Here is a 25029-nt window from a genome sequence, read left to right as displayed (position 1 = left end):
TGGCAAAACTCTATTAGCCTTTGCCCTGCTTCATTCTGTACTCCAGGCCAAATTTGCCTGTTACTCCAGGTGTTTCTTGACTTCCTACTTTTGCATTCCAGTCCCCTATAATGAAAAGGACATCTTTTTTGGGTGTTAGTTCTAAAAAGTCTTGTAGGTCTTTATAGAACCGTTCAACTTCAGCTTCTTCAGCATTACTGGTTGGGGCATAGACTTGGATTCCTGTGATATTGAATGGTTTGCCTTGGAAACGAACAGAGATCATGCTGTCGTTTTTGAGATTGCGCCCAAGTACTGCATTTCGGACTCTTTTGTTGACCATGATGGCTACTCCATTTCTTCTAAGGGATTCCTGCCCACAGTAGTAGATATAATGGTCGTCTGAGTTAAATTCACCCATTCCAGTCCATTTTAGTTTGCTGATTCCTAGAATGTTGACACTCACTCTTGCCATCTCCTGTTTGACCACTTCCAATTTGCCTTGATTCATGGACCTAACATCCCAGGTTTCATTCCAGGTCCGGCTGTGACGGACCGCGCAGAAGCCTGGCCATGAGGAGCTACCCCTCGCCCAGGGTCGGGTAGCGACCGAGAGTGTCAGGTTGTGACGGCTCAGGGGCTGCGGCCGAGAGGAGCAACCCCAGTTCCAAGGAGCGGCTGCTGCGGGCGCAGGAGGGCTGAGAGGAACTACTCCACGTTCAAGGTCAGGAGGGGCGGCCCTGAGAAGATACCCCTCTGCCAAGGTAAGGAGCAGCGGCTGCACTTTGCTGGAGCAGCCGTGAAGAGATACCCCACGTCCAAGGTAAGAGAAACCCAAGTGAGACGGTAGGTGTTGTCAGAGGGCATTAGAGGGCAGACACACTGAAACCATAATCACAGAAAACTAGCCAATCTGATCACATGGACCACAGTCCTGTCTAACTCAATGAAACTAAGCCATGCCGTGTGGGGCCACCCAAGATGGTTGGGTCATGGTGGAGAGGTCTGACAGAATGTGGTCCACTGGAGAAGGGAATGGCAAACCACTTCAGTATTCTTGCCTTGAGAACCCCATGAACAGTATGAAAAGGCAAAATGATAGGATACTGAAAGAGGAACTCCCCAGGTCGGTAGGTGCCGAATATGCTAATGGAGATCAATGGAGAAATAACTCCAGAAAGAATGAAGGGATGGAGCCAAGGCAAAAGCAATACCCAGTTATGGATGTGACTGGTGATAGAAGCAAGGTCCGATGCTGTAAAGAGCAGTATTGCATAGGAACCTGGAATGTTAGGTCCATGAATCAAGGCAATTTGAGACCTCAGGTGGTCTTAAATAGGATCAAATCCAGTTACTGGGGTGCTCACTGATTCGCCAGCCCCTCCCCACCTCTTGTGTTGGCTTCTCTATTTCATTCTCCCTGGGCCCTCATATAAACAACGAGCACCAAGTCCTTGCCTCAGGCTCTGCTTCAGGAAGGAGCTCAGGTTACTACATCAAGAGGTTAATGGTGGCCAAGTAACTAAGTTTATGACCTCAAAGACTGAAGATTTCTAAGGGGAGCAGCCAATTAGTATGACACGTGCTAAGGATGAGCATACTATGAACAGCTAGCCTTTTTTTTTTTTTTTTTTCAGTTCTTACTCTGTGCCCGGCCCTGTTCCAAACCTTTTACATTCATTACCTGAGTTAATTCTCACAGCAGCTCCATGATATAGGTAATATTTCTCCCTGTCCCTCTCTTCTTTCCCCCACCCCCTCAAGTGAGGGAACTGAACCCCAGGATTTTATGTAACTTACCCAGAGTCACACAATTAGCCCTGAGTCTGGATATCCTCACCCTCAGCCTCTGTGATACACTGAGTTCCCCCAAATATTGTTCAGTCACGAAGCTGTGTCCTCCTCTTTGTGATTCCATGGACTGCAGCGCACCAGGCTTCTCTGTCCTTCAGTATCTCCCAGAGATTGCTCAAACTCATGTCCATTGAGTCAGTAATCCATCCAACCATCTTATCCTCTGTCTCCGCCTTCTCCTGCCTTCAATCTTTCCAGCAGGAGGCTTTTTTCCAGTGAGTCAATTCTTTGCATCAAGTGACCAAAGGATTGGAGCTTTAGCTTCAGCATCAGTCCTTCCAATGAATATTGAGTTGATTTCCTTTAGGATTGACTGTTTTGATTTCCTTGCTGTCCAAGAGATTCTCAAGAGTCTTCTCCAGCACCACAATTCGAAAGCATAGTTTCTTTGGTGCTCAGCCTTCTTTAGGGTTGGTCAAAAGTTCGTTTGGTGTTTTCTATAACATCTTATGGAAAGAACCCAGATGAACTTACTGGCCAACTCAATAAAAATATCCACAGAAAGAAGGGGAAATTAAGCTCATGAATGCTGCTTTATGGCAACAAAACCCTCAGATTCGTCTGGACCTGTGTTCACAGCATAGCCCTTCCCACCTTGAATATGCATTCCCGCAGCCAGTGCGGGATTTAAGTGGATTTAAGTCCCAGTTCAAGCACTTACCAAGCTGGGGATGACCCTGTGAAATTACTTACCCCTAACTACTAAGCCTCAGTTTCCTTACCTGTAAAATCAGGTTAATAATACCGGCCCCAAGGGTGTTACAGAGTTAGCGTCTAATTAGCTGATAACTATGATTTTTCTAGTCAGAAGTCCATTGTTGAGAATAGTTAAGACTGAGGTTCAGGCAACTCCCCCAGAAGAAGAACAGAGTGGAGCAATTTTGGCCAAGTTATTTTGTGCCCAGAACCCCAGAAATGCCTCTTGGCTTTATTGGACTTCACTTATAACTCCTGGGATGAGAGATTCGAACCAGAAATATTTTTGCCCCTCAAGTGGACTGAACGGAGGCTCCCCCATAAGTCCTAACACTTGGAACCCGTGAATATCACCTTACTTGAGAAAAAGGTCTCTGAAGGTATAATTAATAAGTTAAGAATCTCAAGATAAGACCAACCTGGATCATCTCGGTAGTTCCTGAATCTACTGTGTGTGTGTGCTAAGTCACTCCCACCAATACTGGAGTGGGTAGCCTATCCCTTCTCCAGCGGATCTTCCTGATCCAGGAATCAAACCGGGTCTCCTGCATTGCAGGTGGATTCTTTACCAACTGAGCTATCAGGGAAGCCCTGTGAGAAAATACATGTCTGTTGGTTTAAGTCAGCAGTTTGTGGTAATCTGTTACAGCAATCCTGGGAAACTAATCCATTTCTTTCTTCTCCCCCAACTCAACTCTGGGCTGTCCTCTTGGCAGAGAGCTGACCGGAAATGCAGCACACAAAGGCACGCCTCTGACATGAGCTAAATCTTGAGGACTGAGAAAGTCCATGGGAATCAATAGAAATGAACTTGCAGGCTTCCGGAAGCGAAGAGCAGATGTTAGTGGTCGTGGATAATAAATGTGTACTCGTTGAGTGATCTTGCCTTTCTCCAGAGGTGACTGCAGGGGCTGTTTTCTTCAGACACCTTTTCAAGGTCACCGAGTTTTGTTTTGGAATTCAGGCATGGTCTTTGGTTTGTGTGTTTGCTTCTGAAGCTTCAGTGGACATGGGGATGGGGAGATGATTGTCGTAAGCTTCCAGGATGCACTTAAGAAGAACACAGTAGTCAAAAAATTATTCTTTATTAAATGGTGTGGAAATGGGGGAAATAGTCCTTGCCAAAAAATGGCAAAATAATAGCAAAATGAAGAAACAGACAAAGGATTAATCTCAAAAATATACAAGCAACTCCTGAAGCTCAATTCCAGAAAAATAAATGACTCCATCAAAAAATGGGCCAAAGAACTAAACAGACATTTCTCCAAAGAAGACATACAGATGGCTAACAAACACATGAAAAGATGCTCAACATCACTCATTATTAGAGAAATGCAAATCAAAACCACAATGAGGTACCATTACACGCCAGTCAGGATGGCTGCTATCCAAAAGTCTACAAGCAATAAACGCTGGAGAGGGTGTGGAGAAAAGGGAACCCTCTTACACTGTTGGTGGGAATGCAAACTAGTACAGCCACTATGGAAAACAGTGTGGAGATTTCTTAAAAAATTGGAAATAGAACTGCCATATGACCCAGCAATCCCACTTCTGGGCATACACACTGAGGAAACCAGATCTGAAAGAGACATGTGCACCCCAATGTTCCTCGCAGCACTGTTTATAATAGCCAGGACATGGAAGCAACCTAGATGCCCATTAGCAGATGAATGGATAAGGAAGCTGTGGTACATATACACCATGGAATATTTCTCAGCTGTTAAAAACAATTCATTTGAATCAGTTCTAATGAGATGGATGAAACCGGAGCCCATTATACAGAGTGAAGTAAGCCAGAAAGATAAAGAACATTATAGCATACTAACACATATACATGGAATTTAGAAAGATGGTAATGATAACCCTATATGCAAAACAGAAAAAGAGACACAGAAGTACAGAGCAGACTTTTGAACTCTGTGGGAGAAGGTGAGGGTGGGATGTTCGAAAGAACAGTATGTATATTATCTATGGTGAAACAGATCACCAGCCCAGGTGGGATGCATGAGACAAGTGCTCGGGCCTGGTGCACTGGGAAGACCCAGAGGAATCGGGTGGAGAGGGAGGTGGGAGGGGGGATCGGGATGGGGAATTCGTGTAAATCTATGGCTGATTCATATCAATGTATGACAAAACCCACTGAAATGTTGTGAAGTAATTAGCCTCCAACTAATAAAAACAAAAAAGAAGAAGAACACAGTAGTCAAAAAATTATTCTTTATTAAATGGTGTGAAAATGGGGGAAATAGTCCTTGCCAAAAAATGGCAAAAGCATGTAAACACTGTCAGTCAGGATCCCACCTAACAAAACTCTTGTCTGATGACAGGATTGTATGTACCTGCAAAAGCCAAAGGAATAGTGTTTAAGCATGAAAAACAGTGAGTCACTTTGGGTAACCAGGTGAAACTTTTTAAAGTATCAATCAAGTTTGCTTTTTCTTTATGGAAATCAGCTTTGTAAAAAGCATCTTACCCTGAGATGTAGCCTACATCTTTAAATCTCAGAAGACAAGTTCAGAATAGACATATCCACCTTTAGAATTATTACTGTCTTCTGTAACATAAAAGAGAAAATAATTCAGTAAACTTAGGATGTTGTTGTTGATGTTCAGTTGCTAAGTCATGTCTGATTCTTTGCAACCCAGTGGACTGCAGCATGCTAGGCTTCCATGTCCTTCACCATCTCCCAGAGTTTCCTCAAGCTTGTGTCCATTAGGTCGGTGATGCTATCTAACCATCTCATCCTCTGCAGCCCTCTTCTCCTTTTGCCTTCAATCTTGGATATATATCTATAGAAGCTCTTTTAAAATTCTATTTTGGTAGCTGGGGGGCCTGATAAAACCAAGTATTAACTGTCTTTCTTTCCTGGACTACATTATGTGATTTATTCTTGAAAGCATTTTAGAGGTGCACTTGCATTGTTCTCTCTGGATTTCTTTTTATGTGATACACTCCCTACCATATCCTTTCCTCCTCCCCATCCACCCACGTCCTGATGAAATTTATTAGGCGCTGTGGTGCTGGTTGCTATTGGTTTCCTAGGGTGTGTCTGTTGCCCCCGTTCATCCCATCCTTGGGTTCCTAAAGCTAATGACGGCGTCACAGAAACCACTGACCCCTTTCAACAGTGTCTCCTATCCCAAACTGTGGCTCACCCTGATCTCTTGGTGCCACCTGCTGGAACATGGGGGCAGCATAATGTATCTCCTGGGAGTATTCAGCCCCTGGGTAAAAGACAAGAAACAGAATTATTGGGTCTATGGTCCGAATATCTGATCTCCTGAGGGCAGCGGCTTAGTCAGCTACCCTTACAATGGCATGTTGCTTCTGGACTTTGCACAGAAACTTACCATCTTGGGCACTGGAAACACATTGCTTTGGTTCTAAGCCTGGAACAGGCTTCTCATCTGTAAAATGGGGATGATATCATTTGGGAGTTAGTGGTGTTTGTACCAGACAGAGCAGATAAGTCGCTTAGCACTGTGCCTGGAACAGGCTGGCCCTCAGTCAGCATCAGCATTGGCTGGGTTGTTCTCACTGTTGGCCAAGGCGCTGGGTCTGTTTACCATAAAGCAGTAAATGATGCCAGCTTTAAGAAGTGATCGTAAAAGTGATTGGAACGCAGTGTGGATCATTCTGAACTGATATTTAAAAAAACCAAACTCCAAGATACGTTGTTAACTAAAAAAATCAGGTGTAGAATGGTATATCTATGGCATGCTACCATTGCTACCATTTACTTAGATGCTAAAACACACATAAAATATCTGTAGAAGGATTTTTAAAGTGGGATTGAGTGTTGGGGCAGGAGGGAGACACTATACTCAGCTTCTTCAGTATTTTACCCATGTGTCTGTATGACCTTAAAAAAATTTAAAAGACAAAAACCCCAAACCAACCAAACTCTCAAACAAAATTCTCTTACCTGCTTGATTTTCACAGATATTTGCATATATTCCAGCTTCCATGGGTGTATTTCCATAGACTCTGGGTGCACTATCTTTCATCGCTTTTCCTACGTAAGTTGGTGCAGAATCATTAAAATAAACCAATTCAGCCACAATTTTTTTCCCCCTGCTCCTCTATGGAGCAGAATTCCCCAAAGTTCTGGAAGAATAACCTCAGATGGCCTAAAGTGTTGTCTATTAAAGGGAAATCGTGGGCTCAGCTAGGAGACCATAGCATCTGCTTCTTCAAGCCAGGAGTCCTTCTGATTTATTTTCTCAGATCTGCAAATAACACCCTTTGCCTATCAGATTGTGCTTGAGATGGTCAGAGATATCTTTTCTTTCCTTCACTGAGAAGAATAACCTGTAAAAAGCGTCTTAATATCTGCAAGAGCTACTAAATTACCCAACTGAGTTCCATTTAGCCCTGGCAAGTACTCAAGAATATTAATTCCACTTTTATAAGATCCTCAGATTTTTGTAGGAAGAGGAGACCAGTTTTAAAAATGCATGAGATGCAATAAATTTCAGAGGATTGAAGTCATATCAGCCATCTTTTCTGACCACAACATATGAGACTAGAAATCAACTACAAGAAAAAAAAAACTACCCAAAACAACAACAACAACAACCCACAAACACATGGAGGATAAATAATATACTACCAAACAGACAATGAGTCACTAAAGAAATTAAAGAGGAAATAAAAAAACATACCCAAAGATGAATGAAAATGGAAGCACAACCATCCAAAATCTAAGGGACCGAGCAAAAGCAGCCCTAAGAGGGAAGTTTATTGCAATACAAGTCTATCTCAGGAAACAAGAGAAATCATAAACAACCTGACTTTACACCCAAAGGAAAGAAGAAAAGTTAGAAGGAAAGAAATAATAAAGATCAGAGCAGGAATAAGTGAAATAACAACTAAAAGAAAACGGTAGAAAAGATTGATGAAGACCTGGTTCTATGAAAAGCCAAACAAAATTGATAAACCTTTAGCTAGACTCATCAAGAAAAAAGAGGGCTCAAATAAATAAAATAAAAAATGGAAGAAGTAGGGAATCGGCGGGAGGCTCCAGAAGGAGGGATGTACATATAGTCATGACTGATTTGCATTGTTGTGTGACAGAAACCAACACAACATTGTAAAGCAATTATCCTTCAGTTAAAAAAAAAAAAAGGAATGCTTTTAAAGAACTTCACTGAGAATTCTCCATGGAAGTAAATTCCATATTATATTGTCCAAGAAATTAAAAAAAAAAATGAAAGAAGTTACAGCTGATAACCATAGAAATACAAAGGGTCGTAAGAGATTATGATAAACAATTGCACACCAATGAAACAGATAACCTAGAATAAATGGATAAATTCCTAAAATATACAGTCTCCTCAGGCTAACTCGGAAAGAAATATATAATATGAACAGCTCAATTACCACTCAATATGAAATGGAATCAATAATCAAAAGACTCCCAACAAATAAAAATCCTGGACCAGATGGTTTCACAGGTGAACTGTATAAAACATTGAAGAGGAAGGAACCCTTCCAAACTCATTCTACAAGGCCAGGATCACCCTGATCTCAAAGCCAGACAATGACAGGGACTTTTCTGGTGGTCCAGTGGCTAAGACTCTGAGCTCATAATGCAGGGGGTCTGGGTTTAGTCCTTAGTCAGGGAACTAGATCGTTCGTGGTGCAACTAAGATCCCACATGATGCAACTGAAAAAAAAAAAAAAAAAATGATCCAAAGTGTCACACCTAAGACCTGGTGTAGCCAAAATGAACAACAACAACAAAACCCCAAACAACAAATACAGACAAAGACACCAGAAAAAAAAGAAAACCACAGGCCAATATCACTGATGAATGTAGATGCAAAAATCCTCAACAACATATTAGCAAACCAAATTCAACAATACATTGAAAGAATTAGACCCCATGATCAATTGAGATTTATCCCAGAGATACAAGGACATTTCAATATCCACAAATCAATCAGTGTGATATACCACACAGTATTTCAATATCCACAAATCAATCAGTGTGATACACCACATTAACAAATTGAATAAAAGCCATATGATTATTTAAATAGATGCAGAAATAGCTTTTGGCAAAATTCAGTATCGATTTATGATAAAAACTAAACAAAGTGAGTACAGAGGGCACATACCTCAACATAATAAAGACCACATATAACAAGCCCATGGCTAACATTATACTCAGTGATGAAAAGCCAAAAGCATTTCCTCTAAGATAAGGAAGAAGACAAGAATGCTCACTCTTGCCACCTTTATTCACAATAGTATTGGGAGTCAGCCACAGCAATCAGACAAGAAGAAAAAAAGGAATCAAAATTGGAAAGATAAAAGTAAAACTGTCACTGCAGATGACGTGACACTATATAGAGAAAATCCTAAAGACACCACCAAAGAACTAGAATTATTGAGACAAATAAATGAATTCAGCTAAAGCCGCAGTATATGGAATTATTAATAATATACAGAGATCAGTTGCATTTCTATACACCAACAATGAACTATCTGAAAGAGAAATTAAGAAAACAATCCTATCTGTACTAAAAAGAATAAAATACCTAGGAATAACATAACCAAGAAGGTAAAAGACCTGTACTTGGGAAACCACAAGACACTGATGAAGGAAATTCATCAGTGCTGTTTGTGCTGAAGACAGCATAAACAAATGAAAAGATATACCATTCTTATGGATTGGAAGAATTAATATTGCAAATGGCTGTACTCCCCAAGGCAATCTACAGGTTTAATGAAATCCCTGTCAAATTAACAATGGGATTTTTCACAGACTTAGGTAAAAAATTCTAAAATTTGTTTGGAAACACAAAGCAACCTATGCTGAGAAAGAACAAAGCTGGAGGTATCATATTCTCTAATTTCAAACTGTCCTTTGAAGGCACAGTAATCAAACAGTATGGGACTGGCACAGAAACAGACACATAGATCAATGAAACGGACTGGAGAGCCCAGAAATGAACCCCTACTTATATGGTCAATTAATTTACAAGGGAGGTAAGAATATACAGTCAGGAAAAGATAGTCTTTTCAATAAATGGTATTGGGAAAACTGGACAGCTATATGTGAAAGAATAAAACTGGACTACTGTCTCACACCATCTACAAAAATAAAGTGGATTAAGAACCTAAATGTGAGATCAGAAACCATAAAACACATAAAAGAAAACATAGGTAGTATGCTCTTTGATACTGGTCTTAGCAATATTTTTTTTGGCCCTATCTCCTCAGGCAAGAGAAGTAAAAGCAAAAATAAACAAACGGGACTACATTAAGCTTGAACAGTGAAGGAAATTATCAACAAAGCAAAAAGGCAGCCTATTGAATGAAGGAAGATATTGCAAATGACATGTCTGATAAGGAGTTAATATCCAAAATGTACAAAGAACTCATAGACCTCAGCATCAGAAAACCAAACAACCCAATTTAAAAACAGGCAGAGGAATTATATAGACATTTTCTAAAGAGGACATACAGATGGCCAGCAGGCACATGGAAAGATGTTCGAAATCACTAATCATCAGGGAAATGCAAATTGAAACTACAGAGATACCACCTCACACATCTCAGAATAGCTACCATCAAAAAGGTAACAAGTAACAAGTGTTGACAAGGATGCATCTTAAAGGAAACTGTCATGCACTGTTGGTGGGAATGTAAATTGTTGCAGCCACTATGGAAAACTGTATGGAAGAGTCTCAAAAAAAACAACAACAAAAAAACAATCCAGCAATTCCACTTCTGGGAATTTTTTCTGAAGAAAGAGTCCATTGACAGATGAATGAATGGATAAACAAAGTTTGTGTTATGTATATATACTTATGTGTGTATAATACATATACACACATATATAACTGATTATTCAGCTTTTGAAATGAAGGAGAAAAAAAATCTTTTGCACCACAAGGCTTGTGGGATCTTAGTTCCCCAACCACAGATTGAAGCCGCATCCCCTGCAGTGGAAGTACAGAGTCCTAACCACTGGGCCACCAGGAAAGTCCCCCCAAAGGAAGGAAATTCTGACATGTATACAACATGGATGAACCTTGAGGACATTGTGCTAAATGAAAGAAGCCACCTACAAAAGGACAAATATGGTGTGATTCCACTTACATGAGATTTCTAAAATAGATTCATAGACAGGAATCGGAATGGTGTCTGCCAGGGGCTGGGAGGAGAGAGAAATTAATAGGGACTTACACTGTTTGACAGGCACACAGTGTCATATTTGCAAAGTGAAAAAGTGGATGGCTGGTGATGGTAGCCCAGGAATGTGAATGTACTTAATGCCACCGAACTGTATACTTAACAATGGCCAAGGTGGTAAATTCTATTGTTACGCATATTTTACTACAATTTTGAAAAAGAATTTTTTAAAAATTAAAAAAAAAGGTTAAAAGGTATTACAAATTTTAAGACAATGACAGCAGAGCATTAAAATGTCTTCTTAGCACGGGGCCCCATGTGACGCACAGGTAACACGCCCACGAGCAATCTAAATAGGGAAGGCTTCACCAGAGGAAAGAGAACTGTGCTAAATGTGAACAGTTCAGGAAGTTCTTCGTTATCTTCTCATTTTGCATGTTTTCCTTCTCTTTTCATTTTCTTCATGTCCTATTTCTGATTCTCCTTTCCCTTCCTCCTTACCCTCTCCCCTGCTGTCTGTCTCCAAAATCCAGGGAAAGTGAAAGTGTTAGTCGCTCAGTTGTGTCCAACTCTTTGTGACCCCAAGGACTATAGCCTGCCAGGCTCCTCTGTCCATGGATTCTCCAGGCTAGCATACTGGAGTGAGTAGCCATTCCCCTCTTCAGGGGATCTTCCCCACCCAGGGATTGAACCCCGGGTCTCCTGCATTGCAGGCAGATTCTTAACTGTCTGAGCCACCAGGGAAAACAATGGCAAAGCTCCTAAGGAACTTACTTGCTTTGTACTTTGGTAGCATCCAAAATACTAGAATTAGGATGATTACTATTAGCACCAGTAATAACCCCGGAAGCAGGAACTGCAGGCAGAATGGACCGCAGTCTCCTCCTGAAAGAAGAAGAAGACAGCATTCACTGGTCACTGCACAACCTGCTTTTCCAATGATACTGAATTGTGGAATGTTCTGGAAAGATCGATCATGACTGTCTGCCAAGTTAGTCAAGATACCATGAACCCTGGGTCTCTGCCCTATGTGGACACCTGCAGCACCTGAGAATTAACTTGTCAATGAAGTTCTAAAAGTCATACCAAGTCCATCTTCCACCAAGGGTCATTTACAAAGGAAAAAAATCAGCACAGCATTTAACAGACAGATTGTTGTCTACATAATTAGGGTCATAAATCTGAGAACAGCCTGGCCATTTGTCAGGCAAAGTCTTTAGTCATGTTGGCACGATCTATGTTACCCAGCAACTGTCACTTATTATTGACTATATGCAGACATTGTGTTAAGCACTTTATGTGCATTGCCTTATGTATCTCATTGGTATTATTCCCATTTTACAATTAAGTAGAATAAGATTCAATTAAGTAAAGTTCCCATTTTACAATTAAATAAGAGTACGTGACTTTTCTAAGGTCACACAGCTAGTGAATGGAAGGCAGTGATTTGTAGGCAAAAGGCTGACTCTGGGGCCTGACTCCAACAGGCTGCCTCACTTGTTAGAATTCACTGAACACCCAGATGTGGGCTCTGATCGTCTGAGGATGAGGTGTTTAATGCCCTTGTGTGCCTATTACCCTTGCTAACCTAATTTCTTTTCCTCCTCCCGCCTTGACCAGTGTCCCTTCATCAGGCCAGGTTTTTGTTTTTTAAATTTTGTGGCCATGCACCATGAGGGGTCCCAGTTCCCTGACCAGGGATCAAACCCATGCAGATTCTTAACCACTAGACGGCCAGGGACATCTCTAAGGGTAGGTTTAAATCTGGAATTCTCAGACTCGGAGTTCTGTGCTGAAACATGACATTATAAAGAGAACTGGCTCTAGCTCTGGCCTGGTCCCATCCCACCCAGGCTCTGATTCGCGCCCTAAGGAACCTGACAAACATATAGACAGCCCCTGCCTGCATGGCCAAATGTCGTCCCTGACCCCCACAAACAGCTCGCTTGGCTTGAGTCCAGGAGTGCTCACATCCTCACGGTGGCCTGCCCTTGGGTGGACGAGCTGGGAAAGAGATGTGCATAGGCCCTGGGAGGTGGGTTCTGATCTGATGGGGTAGGGAATTCAGGTCTAGGAACCTAGAGTGAGGTACAGAAAAGTAGAGATACAAGGTCCAGGCAGGCATCCCTATGGCTTATGGGAAGCTTATTGGAAAGTGTGTGGTTGAGAAGAATCCAGGCAGCGCCTTCTGAAACACAAGACTGGGACAGGAGCCGCTCTTGCCCCCAGTAGAGAAATCTAGATTCACCAAGCATTAGCAGCAGGGCATTCAACAGCCAAGCAGGAAGGTACTGGTGTTAGAAGTGAGTTGTTTTTTTTTTAACGATTTTAAAAAGCACAAGAAAATCAAGAGACCCCAGCAGCTTCAAGAGATGCAGGACTTCCCTGGTGGTGCAGTGGCTAAGAATCCGCCTGCCAGTGCACGGGACACATGTTCGATCCCTGGTCCGGGAAGATTCCACATGCCGAGGAGCAACTAAGGCCAGAGCAGCGCAACTCCTCAGCCTTCGTGCTGCAGCCACTGAAGCCCGCGTGCGTAGAGCCTGTGCTCCGCAGTAAGAGAAGTCACTGCAATGAGAAGCTCGTGCACTGCAACGAAGAGTAGCCCCCACTTGCTGCCACTAGAGAAAGCGCGTGAGCAGCAATGAAGACCCAGCATGGTCCAAATAAATAAATAAATGAAAATAGTGCCTAAAAAAAGAAAGTGAAAACAAAGAGAGTTACAAATTCGAATGTGATTGCTTAGAACCTGAGCAGGAAACAGACTCAGTTCAGGAAGTCTTACTACAAGGTCGCTTCCTGCCCCACTCTCTAGGCTTTTCTATGGTTCCTTTATGGCAGAAAGCAGCCACATCAGAGCATATGGACCCTACGGAAGGAAAAGCACTTAGAAGCAGGTAGGCAAAGTGGGAAATGGTGGGCAGAGGAGAGGCTGCAGTTTCTGGAAGTAAATCCAGACCCTGTTGAACGAGTTCAGGTAGCCCTTACCTGTTGAGGGTATGCTGACAGGTTGACTGTATTTTGCATGGTCAGGCAATCTGTTTTTAGCTTTACACCTGTACTCTTTCACTTCTGCAGTGTTACTCTCGGTTATGTTAAGTTCAGCAGGCTTCCTTACATTCTTGGAAATAACTGGTGATATGGTGATGTTTTTTTCAAAAAAAATATAATCGATGGGCAGAGAACCGTTGAATGAGATGCAGCTTAGCGCTATATATCGGTCTGTTTTTGTTTGAATGACGCTAATGTTCAGCACTGGTGCAGTCACGGGGTCTAGAAAAATGAAAGTGCACGTTAAATGGCTAAGCGGATTGGGTTTCCTCACTCCGTCCACAAACATGGATGGAAGCCCTACTCTATTCCTGGCTGTTCACCCAAATATGAAAGACACCCTTCTTGTGAAGTCAAACTGCTCACAAGAAGCTCCATGGGGAAAGATCAATAGGTATGTGGTTAACCCCGTGTATCCTGGCATGAACCAGGCTCTGAGAAAGCCAGAGAGTGGAGAGCATCCTCTCTGCTTTGAGGAGCTGGAGTGCAAGCTTGCCTTTTATCATAATTCACCATTTGTTTGTGGTTGATGGTATAATTTTGTCAAAGATCCAGCTTCAAGTATGTAGTTGAGAGGTGCTTTTAGTCCTAATCCTTGTAAGATAACAGTTTTTTTTTTTTTAAATCAAGGAAATCTAAAAATACCATCTTTTCTCACTGTACTGTCATTTGTAGAATTCAGCTGTTCAGTTATCTTCCAGTTCCTCCCCGAAACAGGAAGTAACCCTGATAAATAGGGTTAAGGGAAATTCTTGACCAGAAACGAGTGAGTCTGGTAGGCTCTGTCAGATCATACCATACTTCATGGGAGAATCCAGCTCTGTAATTTGTTATATAGTGCTTTAATGAAACAGGATTATAGGGAAAGAAAGATAATGAGTATCCTTCATGTGTTGGGGTCACTACCCACGTTATCTTGGTTCACTTCACAGCAGCACACAAGGTGGACAGCATTATGCTTATTCCACAGATGAGTCCATTGAAATTCAGAGACCGCATAGCTAATAAATGGCAGAGCCAGGGCCAACTCCCAAGCAGATACTTTTGTTTTTAACAGTAGTGTGCCAATTTGACAACTGGGTGCAGAAACAATGAAACATGTTTCATTGTCTAAGTCAAAGGAAAGAAACTAACAAATTAGAGTCTTCTTGCTCCATCCCTCCCTCCCCTGAGCAGGAATCCCGGTGGCAGCATCCTTGATAGAGTGGTACCCAGGGATGGGAGCCTCAAAGAGCAACTTTGTTTGGGAATAGCATCAATAGACTGTTCTTCCTAAGAAAAACTACTTCCTGAAATCTACTTCCTGCAATTTTCAGGAATTGAAGTATTCATGATGAAGCAGAGAGCATGGACTTCTCTCTGAGATAAGATGACTCAAACTAGAATAAGGGTTGATATCTAAATTTAGTGGAAAGATGTAAACTTCCCTCAGAGTTTGTAAAAGGACTGGTAAAGGGCATCACAGCATCACTGTGATCAAGGGAAGGGAGTTGTAACTCTTCCATAAATCAGTTCTGTTTTTTAAATTAAAGGAGTCCTTTAGGGCTTTTTCAGATGCCACCTTCCCCATAAAACTTTTCATAAATCCTCCAGTCGAAAGTTCTCCCTCTTCTGTCTCCTCCAGCACTTGATCCCATCCTCATATTACTTTTTCTGCCTCTTATTTCATGATCCACTTGAATGTCTCCTGGCCACCTCAAGCATAACCTCTTGAAACTGAACTCCAGTTAATCTGCTAGTTAATGAATCAATTGGTAGGTAGATAAACATTATTAAAATTATATTCTTTTAAAAAATGTTTTCATTCAGTCATTCATTTCGTTCTTTTGTGCTAAGAACATGAGATCTACCTTATTTTTTTTTAATTATTTTTTATTGGATTACAGTTGACTTACAATGTGTGTTAGTTTCTGCTCTATAGCAAGCTGAATCAGTTATATATATATATGTATCCACTCTCTCAGTTGCCATAGAGCTCACTACAGAGTATTGAGTAGGGTTCGCTGTGCTATAAATTGGAGTATAGTTGCTTTAGCACGTGTTATTTTCTGCTGTACAATGAAGTGAATCAGCTCTATGTATACACACAGCCCCTCTCTCTTGGACCTCCCTTCTAGCACACCCCGGTCCCACGCCTCTAGGGTGAGCCCTGAGCGGAGCGCCCTGCGCCATGAAGCAGGTTCCCACTATCTGTTTTACACGTGGCAGAGCACACACCATCGATCCCGATGTCCCAATTCATCCCACCCTGCCACATTCACACATCTGTTCCCTCTGTGTCTCTATTCCGGCCCTGAAAATAGGTTCGTTTGTACCGTTTTTCTAGATTCCACATATATGCAGTAATACATGATTTTTTTTTTCCTCTTTCTGACTTTACTCCGTATGATAGACTCTAGGTCCATCACACTGGTCAGAATGGCCATCATCAACAACTCTACAAACTATAGGGACTTCCCTGCTGATCCAGTGGTTAGGAATCCACCTTACAATGCAGGGGACGTGGATTCAATCCCTGGTTGGAGAACTAAGATTCAATCCCTGGTTGGAGAACTAAGATTCCATGTGCTACCGGGTTACTAAGCCCAGGAGCCCAACTACTGAGCCCAAGGGCTCTGGAATCTGTGCGCCACAATGAAAGATCCTGCACGATGCAACAAGGATCCCATGTGCTGCAACTAAGACCTGATGCCGCCAAATAAATAAATAAGTATTTTTCTTTAAAAAGTCTACAAATGATAAATGCTGGAGAGGGTGTGGAGAAAAGGGAACCCTCTTGCACTGTTGGTAGGAATGTAAATTAATACAGCCACTATGGAGAACAGTATGGAGTTTGCTCAAAAAACTAGGAATAGAATTGCCATACGACCCCAAAATCCCACTACTGGACTTCTCTGGAGAAAACCATAATTCAAAAAGACACATGTACCCCAATGTTCACTGTAGCACTGTTTACAATAGCCAGGACATGGAAGCAACTGATAGGTCTAATGACAGATGAATGGATAAAGAAGATGTGGTACACATATATACAATGGGATATTGCTCAGTCATAAAAATGAATGAAACTGGGTCATTTGTAGAGATCTACCTTCTTAACAAATTTTTAAGTGCATAGTACAGCATTGTTAACTATAACCAAAATTTTATACCCACTGAACAACTTCTATTTTTGCCCCTCTCAGTAAATGACACCACTCCTTGTTCATCAGCTGATCACAGTAGACACCTGAGAGTCATTCTTGACTCCTTCCTCATGTTTACTACCTATGATTCCAAACCTAATCACTCAGCAAGCCCTGTTGTTTCTCCCTCCAAAGTCTGTTCTGACCCTGTCCACTCTTCTCCATCTCCCCACTGTTTGTCTCCTGGATGACTGCAAAAGCCTCCCAGCCAATCCCCAGCCTCTACCCTTGCCCTGCCCCACCCAGGAAGAATTAACTTCAAAGAGGATAAATGGGGTCATAGGCCTGACTTGGCTCTCCCCTCCCCTTTCCAGTCTCACTTGAGGTCACGGTCCTCGCATCTGACCTCCAGCCATACCAGTGGCATATGACACCCTTCCCAACAGCCAAGTTCTTCCTTAGGGTGGAGCCCCCAGCACAGGATATTGTCCTTTGACTAGAGCCTTCTTTCTCTCACTGTAGCAAATCATTTCTCATCCTTCAGGGGTCCCCTGAAATGCCATCCCCTTAGAAAGTCCTTCCATAACTATCTTTTTTTCTTTTTTTTTCTTCCATAACTATCTTATCTGGGCTTCCCAGGTGGTGCTAGGGGTAAAGAACCCATCTGGCGGGACTTCCCTAGTGGTCCAGTGGCTAAGACTCTACGGGTCCAATCCCTGGTCAGAGAGCTAGATCTCCATATGCCACAGCTAAGACTCCTGGGCAGTCAAAAAATAGAAGCTGTCTGCCAATGCAGGAAATGTTAAGAGATGTAGGTTCGATCCCTGAGTCGGGAAGATTCCCCTGGAGGAGGTCATGGCAACCCACTCCAGTATTCTTGCCTGAAGAATCCCCATGGACAGAGGAGCCTGGCAGGCTACAGTCGATAGTCAAATTGGACACGACTGAATTGATTTAGAATGCACACAACTACCCTTTCTAAGGAAATCACTCCCCATTCACCATCCACCCCCCAACTTTTCTCCATCACTGTGCCAGTTTCTTTTTCTTTATAACCGTCAACACAGTTTGTGATTATGAATTTATTTGACTGGGTACTTGGGTTTCATGCCACCTCAATTAGACTATAAGCTCCACCAAGGCAGGAACTAATGTATAACCAGGGCTTGGCACATCGGGCATATCATTAAATATTCGATGAGTGGATCAAAGATGAATGAATCTGTATTCATGGCTCATATCCCTACTGAGTTGGGAACAAGATCATGATTTAGGTATCATCGAAACTCTGGCAGCATGCAAGACAGTTATTCACATGGGATAGGCACTCAATAGATGTTAGTCTGACTTAAATGAAGATGATACAGGCTTATAATCTATAAAAAATTCTATCAGGCAGTGTAATTACTGCTGGAAACACATTGCAGGAAACGAGTGCATTTACTCTGAAGGCAGGATGTGGGAAGACTGTACACCTATCTGTGGGACAGATGCTCAGGAAATGAAGACTGGGTTGTTTTTTTTCCAAATCCATTGATTTAAGGCTTCAGCCTTGCACAGGAAGCTAGAGGTATACATGGGTACCCTGATGCCCCTTGAATTGCTTTTTCTGCAAATCCAGACTGCCCAGTCCAGCAGGAATCTGACCATCAGAGAATATTATCAGCTACGGCACTGCCCTCACATTATGTACCACATCCTAGACCTTGTTTACATGGTTGTCTTCTTTTTACATTTCTTTTACAGTTACGGCTTCAATTGAGTTTGTGTTCAAATTTATCCTAAGATGGTTGGTTCTTGTTTTTTTTTTTTAATTTAATTAAAAAAAAATTTTGGCTGCTGTGGGCTCTTAGTTCCTGGACCAGAGAACGAACCTGTGCCCCCTGTACTGAAGGCCTGTAGTCTTAACCACTGTAGTGCCACTGGAGTCCCTGAGATGGCTCTAACCCAGAGTCCATGGCATCCCTTATAGTCTTATGCAGAAGTTTGCATCGGTAGTCTCATGAAAACATCTCAGGGAAGGTATCCATCACTATCATTACATTGTTAAAATGGTTATAACCTAAAAAGCTAAGAACCATTGACCTAGAGTAGAGGCATCCAATAGAGCTTTCTGTGATGACGGATGTGTTCTGTGTCTGTGTTGTCTAATACAACAGCCACACCACACCTATGGCTTCTGGGCTCTTGAAGTGTGACTAATGAGATGGAGGAACTGTGTTTTTTAATTTCACCTAATTTTAACTAACGAATTTAAACTTAAATAACAACATGTGGCTAGTGGCTACCATGCTGGAGAGCACAGAACCAGAGAATCATTCAAATACTTGATCAGTAAGTCAGGGGTCCTCTGTTTGGAAGACTCCAGGTACACATATTACCTGGAAACCCTCTCTCCCTCGCCCAGCAGTCCAATGTCAAGGTCACTATCATGGATGAGGCCATTAATGCTAGGCTGTGAGAGGCTTGGGGTGGGAAGATGGGAGAGAAAATGTGCTTGGGGAGTTCCCTGGGGGCCTAATGGGCTTTTCCTGCTGTGGCCTGGGTTCAAGCCCTGGTCAAGAAACTGAGATCCCACAAGCTGTGGGTAATGCGGGGGAAGGGGAGGGAAAGAGGTGGCTGGGCAGGAAGAATGCTGGCCGATGGCCGTCGTAAAGAGGAGCTGGGGAAAGTCTGGGGCTCTGAAGACCCTTGCCACGGGGTTCAACACTGGTTCTAAGACTTCTTACTTGAATCTTTAGAGAAAAAGTCTTTTTTGTGTGTGTGCCTATATGACAAGAATCCAGAGTAAAGCATTTAGAAAGGATTTCAACAACTTTCTCAACTGTTGATGTAAGACTTTTAGTCTTAGGCCATCAGCCTATTATCATCTGAAATGACTAAACGTCTTTGGGAGAGAAAGTGAAATGGAATTATGAAGAAACAAGTGATCTTGTTTCTTAAACAAGATCTCAATGACATGTATGCTAGGATCTTGAGAGAGTGTTAACCAGCAGAACAGAGTCCACCCTAGAACAGGAAACACAGGGCCCCTAGTAACAAGCGTTCCACTTACCGACAAATGTGAAGTTGAATGGATGACTGTATTTTGCACAGTTAGCAACTTGGACTTTGCATTTGTAGGGGCCCAGATCCTGGGCTTCTGAGATTGTTAGGTTAAAAGTCACGGGTTCACCTTTTCCATCCTGGGTTTGCAGGCATTTCTCATCCCGAAACAAAAAATAGGTGATCTCTAGTGATTTGTTCTGTTGGAAACACGATAGAGATACATTCTGACCCCGCATGACTGTGTCCGTTTGTGAGTGCAAACTTGGAGAAGGGAATTCTGGAAAACAAAATAACACAAGAGAAAGTCCTTGTTACCATACAATGATAATAACCCCGTGGTTGTCAACCCACATTTTGTGGGTCGAGGTGGTGGGGACCCTCTTTTCCTGGTGAACTTCCCAGAGGTGGGGGGCATTTCTTGCCCGCGCATCCAGGCTGGACAGTGTGTGAGGAAGTCTCGGCACCTCCAGAGGCCTCTTCCAGTGAGAGACGGGTGACCTCACCAAGCTCTTTTCTTCTGGCTTGGAACTTACTGGCCACTGGTACACCCTATGTGTGTACCAGACAAGGCCCCCCTATGACCATATTAGATCGAGACAAAAAAGACCAGATGACTCCTGTCTGAACACAGATGGACGTTGTCTAAGACACAAAAATGGCCAAATACCCCTCTAAACTGGCTAGTATGGTTGACAGCTGCTTCTTTATCAGTCACGGTTTTTGCCTGCACTGCTTATCCTTCAGATAAGATTATTTTATTTTTAATTAATTAATTTATCTTACTTGGAGGATAATTACAATATTGTTATGGTTTTTGCCCTGTATCAACAAGAATTGGCCAAAGCTTACACATGTATCCTCCTATCCTGAACCCCCCACCACCCCCTTCCCCTCCCTATCCGTCTAGGTTGTCCCAGAGCCTTGGCCTTGGGGGCTCTGCTTCATGCATCAGTCTCACACTGGTCATCAGATGAGAATTACTAAGATGCCCAACCGTGTCGCTGTTTCCATTTCCTAAAAGAGTCTAATTCAGGGATTTCAATGGCTAAGATTCCATGCTCCCAATGCAGGGGGCCCCGGTTTGATACCTGGTCAGGAAACTAGATAAATTGAAAAAAAGAGAGAGAGAATCCAATTCAGAGTAAATCCTGCTGCCTTAAATCTTCCTCCAAGTTACCTAAAACAAATCTTACTCAAGGATGCCCTCTCGCTTGTTCCCATGGTACACATTTTCCCTCAAAACCACCTTTGTTCAACTACACATGTGTCTCCAGTGATCTTTGGTTGGAGGACATTCGTATTAATAGTTTTTATCTCTAAAAAGTAAGGACTCTTTGGTAAAAATAACAATACCATTATCCCACCTGAAAATTAGCAATATTTAAAAAATATTACCAGATATCTAGTTACTGTTCAAATTCCCCCAACTGTCTGATTTTTCTTTTAGGATTCATTATGGTCTGTTGTAATTAGTTGAAATGTTTCTTATGTCTTTTTTCATCGATAGATCTTTCCGTCTCTTTTATTCCCCCTGCACTTTATCTGTTGAAGATAGCAAGTTGTTTGTTCTGAAGTGTTTTCCATGGTCTGGATTTCTTTAATTACATTCGCATGGTGCTCCGTTACCATGTTCATCTCCTGTCCCGAGGCTCGATGAAGTTCAGATTAGCTTTTATTTAGCAGGAATGCAACTTAGGGGGTAGATGTACTTCCATTAGGAGGCACATAATGTCTGATTATCTCTCTTTTTTGTTTGTTAGCAGGCTTTGACAATGGTTACCCAGAAGCATTATTTCATTGAGCTTCTTAGGTGGCACAGTGGTAAAGGAATCCATCTGCTGAGGCAGGAGATGCAGATTCGATCTCTGGGTGAAGAAGATGCCCCTAGAGGAGGGCATGGCAACCCACTCCAGCATTCTTGCTTGGGAAATTCCATGGACAGAGGGCTACAATCCGTGGGGTCCCAAGGAGTCAGACACACACCTGAGAACACATGTGCACCCTGATAATTTCATTAGAGGTTGCAAAATGGGGTTATACCAGTTCTTTTTCATTTATAACCCGTAATTATCTGAAGAGAAATACCCTTGTCAACTCTTTGGTTACACTGTAGTTCGGTTTGTATAGAAAAGGGAGGATAAATGCTTGATTCTCTTCTGTTACTGACCAATTTTAAAAAATAATGAGTTGGTTTCCTCATATAAGAGTGAGGAAACTCTTATAACAGTGAGATGTTTTTCCTTTATTATCGTTGTTTTTGTTTAAGAATCATTGTGAACTCATAGATGTAAACGTATATGATGTGTCTCAACCTATTACACTTATTTTATTCTTATAGCCTCTCTAAATGGCCTTCTGAATCTTTTTGCCACAATCCTAGTCCATCTCTGATAGCTTGTATGTTTGAATTTTATTATTTAAAATGTCAAGGGAAGAAATAATCTTCATCAGAAAATCTAATGTTAAAATTTAAGATTATAAAAGAATTAAGAGAAATACACAGAAATGTTTTTATATCATCTGTTGGAAAAGGTCTTCCAAGTAAGACCCACAAAATAGGAACCATAAAGAAAAGACTGAAAGAAATAACTATTCTGAAACTTTAAATTCCTCCATGGCAAAATTAAGACAAGTGAAAGCCTAGAAGAAAGTACTTAAAACATAAACAAGCATAGGATTCTTTTAATATACATAAGATAAACGTGTTAGTCGTTCAGCCATGTCTGACTCTTTGGGACTCCATGGACTGTAGCCTGCCCAGGCTCCTCTTGTCCATGGGATTCTCCAGGCAAGAATACTGGAGTGGGTTGCCATTTCTTTCTCCAGAGGATCTTCGCAACCCAGGGATGGAACCCAGGTCTCCTGCATTACAGGCAGATTCTTTACCATATGAACTACCAGGGAAGCCCTCATATACATAAACCAATAGCAAATTAATAAGGAAAAGGCAATCAAATAAATGGTCAAATAATATGAATAGGTAATTCCCAGAAGAAGAAATAGTGTTCGAGGAATGGCTTGGGTGGAGGAGGGGTTTAGACCCCTCAAAAACGCCAGCAATCTACACTTTGATCTGGACAATTAGTATTTTCTCAGTCTTATGTAAGTTCAGATTCAAGATAAGACCTCACCTCTCTTTCCAGCCAGATTGCCATCCCTAAATGTCCTTTATATGGGCATGCTGGAGCTTTCATAGTCAACAAACATGAGAAGAAACACAGCTTTATGAGTGATGAGGCAACCACGAACTAAAACAACATTGAGATATTATTTTTGTACTCATCAGATTGACACAAATGTAAAAAATTGATTGTATCCACTGTCGGAGAGAGGGAGAGAGAGGGTGAGAGTCTCACACTTAACCCATGTCCGTGGTCAGCGTTGGTGAACATGCACCAGTTCAGCGTGTTAGGAGGGCAACTTAGCATTATCTGTAACAATTCAAATGGACATGGCCTTCGACCCAGCCGTTTCACTTCTAGGATTTTATCCTACGTGAACTCTCACACGCTCATGTGTCCACAAAGGATGTTTACTGCAGTACTGTTTCTATGATAAGGAATAAAATGGAACAGCCAATAAGGGAATGATGGTTCAATGAATTATGACTAAGTCCTATGGTGAAATGCCATGCAGCTGTTGAAAAGAAGGGAGTTAAATCTACAACTTCCTCTTAGGAAGATGTCTGGGACGTGTTAATTTTAAAAAGAACAGGTCACAGAAGAGTTTGTTTGCTTTGATATTGGAGCAGAAAGGACTGTTAATAGTGGTTGCTCCTGGACACAGAGATGGGAGAGGGACTGAGGGGATCTATTTATAGCAGAACGTTCACCTTTTACAGTATAGTAACAACCACGACCTGGGCTAGCATTTACTGATGGCTCTCCATGCACTCGGCTCTGTGCTGAGGGACACGGCTTGTCTCAGTCTTCACAACAGCCCTCCCAGGGAGGTGCCTTTATTTTTCCCCCCTTCACAGAGGATAGAAATTAAGCTTAAAGTCGTTTTCATCATGTGCCCAGACTACCAGCTGGAAAAGGGTAGAAACAAGGTTAGGACCACAACAGCCTGGCTCTATGATGATAAACTGCCTCCCAGGATATGTTTTTAGTGATGCCTGAATTATTTTACAACGATTGTGTGTTGATTTTCTATTGAAAAAACAACAGAGAAAGAAAAAACCGTTTAATTGTTTAAAAAAAACAATCTCAACATTTTGTTTCTTAGTCTCAGGAAAGATTCTCTGACTCCCTCCCTAAAATCACTTCATTTTAAACAAACAATACAAAGTGGAAAAACTCTCCTCTGGTTGTTCATCAAAAAGCACAGAGAAACCTGCTCATGACGGCACACGATTAAAGCTGACTGTCTCATCGTTTCAGTGAAAGCGGCTTAAGTACAACAGAGAAGTAAATGAAACTTACCGTTTGTTTTTCTCATTCTTTCACAATCCAGTGCAACCTTTTGAATTGAAAGAGAGAAAAGGAACACGAGAAAACTCTTTTTCCACATGGCGTTTTGGTTTGGAGATTCAAGCTTCGAAATGGTAAGTGACAAAAAGAAAAATGCCCCAAAGAAGAGCTTGTTTAAATAGCCCCACATTCTCTTGAATGAAATCGGGGAGGAGGGCAAAGGAGTCTTGATGGCCACCCTGCCTCCCATCAGTAAATCATAGAGAGAACTTCCTCTTTTTCGACCAAGTTAAAGAAATCGGAGTTGTATGGACTAGCCTGATGTGAGATGACTGGTTGGTGTGACCCTGTGCGCCTCTGTGAGCACTGTAGGCAGAGAGGGATGTGGCAGGTTGCTTCTAATTCAGGCTGGCAGGGAATCGGACAGTGGGGAAAAAAAAGTGTTGCCACTACGGGCTTCCCTGGTGGCTCAGTGGTAAAGAACCTGCCTGCCAATGCAGGAGACCCGGGTTCAATCCCTGGGTGGGAAAGATTGCCTGGAGAAGGAAATGGCAACCCACTATAGTATTTTTGCCTGGAAAATCCATGGAAAGAGTAGCCTGGTGGGTTATATAGTCCATGGGGTCACAAAACGATCGGACATTACTTAGCAACTAAACAACAGCAACACTGTCTTTATGCAAACCCACCTGATCATCCCTTTTTGGATTCACCCTGGG

General features: G+C 42.1%; 1 protein-coding gene across 1 annotated transcript; it reads right to left on the bottom strand.

Moving 5' to 3' along the window:
- Nucleotides 1-4732: 4732 nt before the first annotated feature.
- Nucleotides 4733-24577, bottom strand: MILR1 (mast cell immunoglobulin like receptor 1). The gene is made up of 9 exons (XM_043905052.1): nt 24323-24577; nt 19906-20175; nt 13663-13947; nt 11449-11559; nt 6455-6544; nt 5880-5936; nt 5685-5753; nt 5003-5083; nt 4733-4868 (listed from the first exon to the last, which is right to left on the bottom strand). The coding sequence occupies exons 1-8, from the start codon at nt 24558-24560 to the stop codon at nt 5031-5033; spliced, it is 1173 nt and encodes a 390-aa protein (XP_043760987.1). The 5' UTR covers nt 24561-24577; the 3' UTR covers nt 4733-4868; nt 5003-5030.
- Nucleotides 24578-25029: the final 452 nt, after the last annotated feature.

The sequence above is a fragment of the Cervus elaphus genome, chromosome 5 (assembly GCF_910594005.1).
Source record: "Cervus elaphus chromosome 5, mCerEla1.1, whole genome shotgun sequence".
NCBI classification, from domain to species: domain Eukaryota; kingdom Metazoa; phylum Chordata; class Mammalia; order Artiodactyla; family Cervidae; genus Cervus; species Cervus elaphus.
This window is presented reverse-complemented; position numbering and strand designations above follow the sequence as displayed.

What these genes read in the sequence shown, in the direction of transcription:
- MILR1 (XM_043905052.1), bottom strand. Translation starts at nt 24,560, where the DNA reads ATGGGAGGCAGGGTGGCCATCAAGACTCCTTTGCCCTCCTCCCCGATT. An exon ending in TGTCAGCATACCCTCAACAG is followed by an intron (nt 11,560 to 13,662) that starts GTAAGGGCTACC and finishes TTCTTCTTTCAG; the next exon opens with GAGGAGACTGCGGTCCATTC. An exon ending in GGTGGCACCAAGAGATCAGG is followed by an intron (nt 5,084 to 5,684) that starts GTGAGCCACAGT and finishes TTTATGTTACAG; the next exon opens with AAGACAGTAATAATTCTAAA.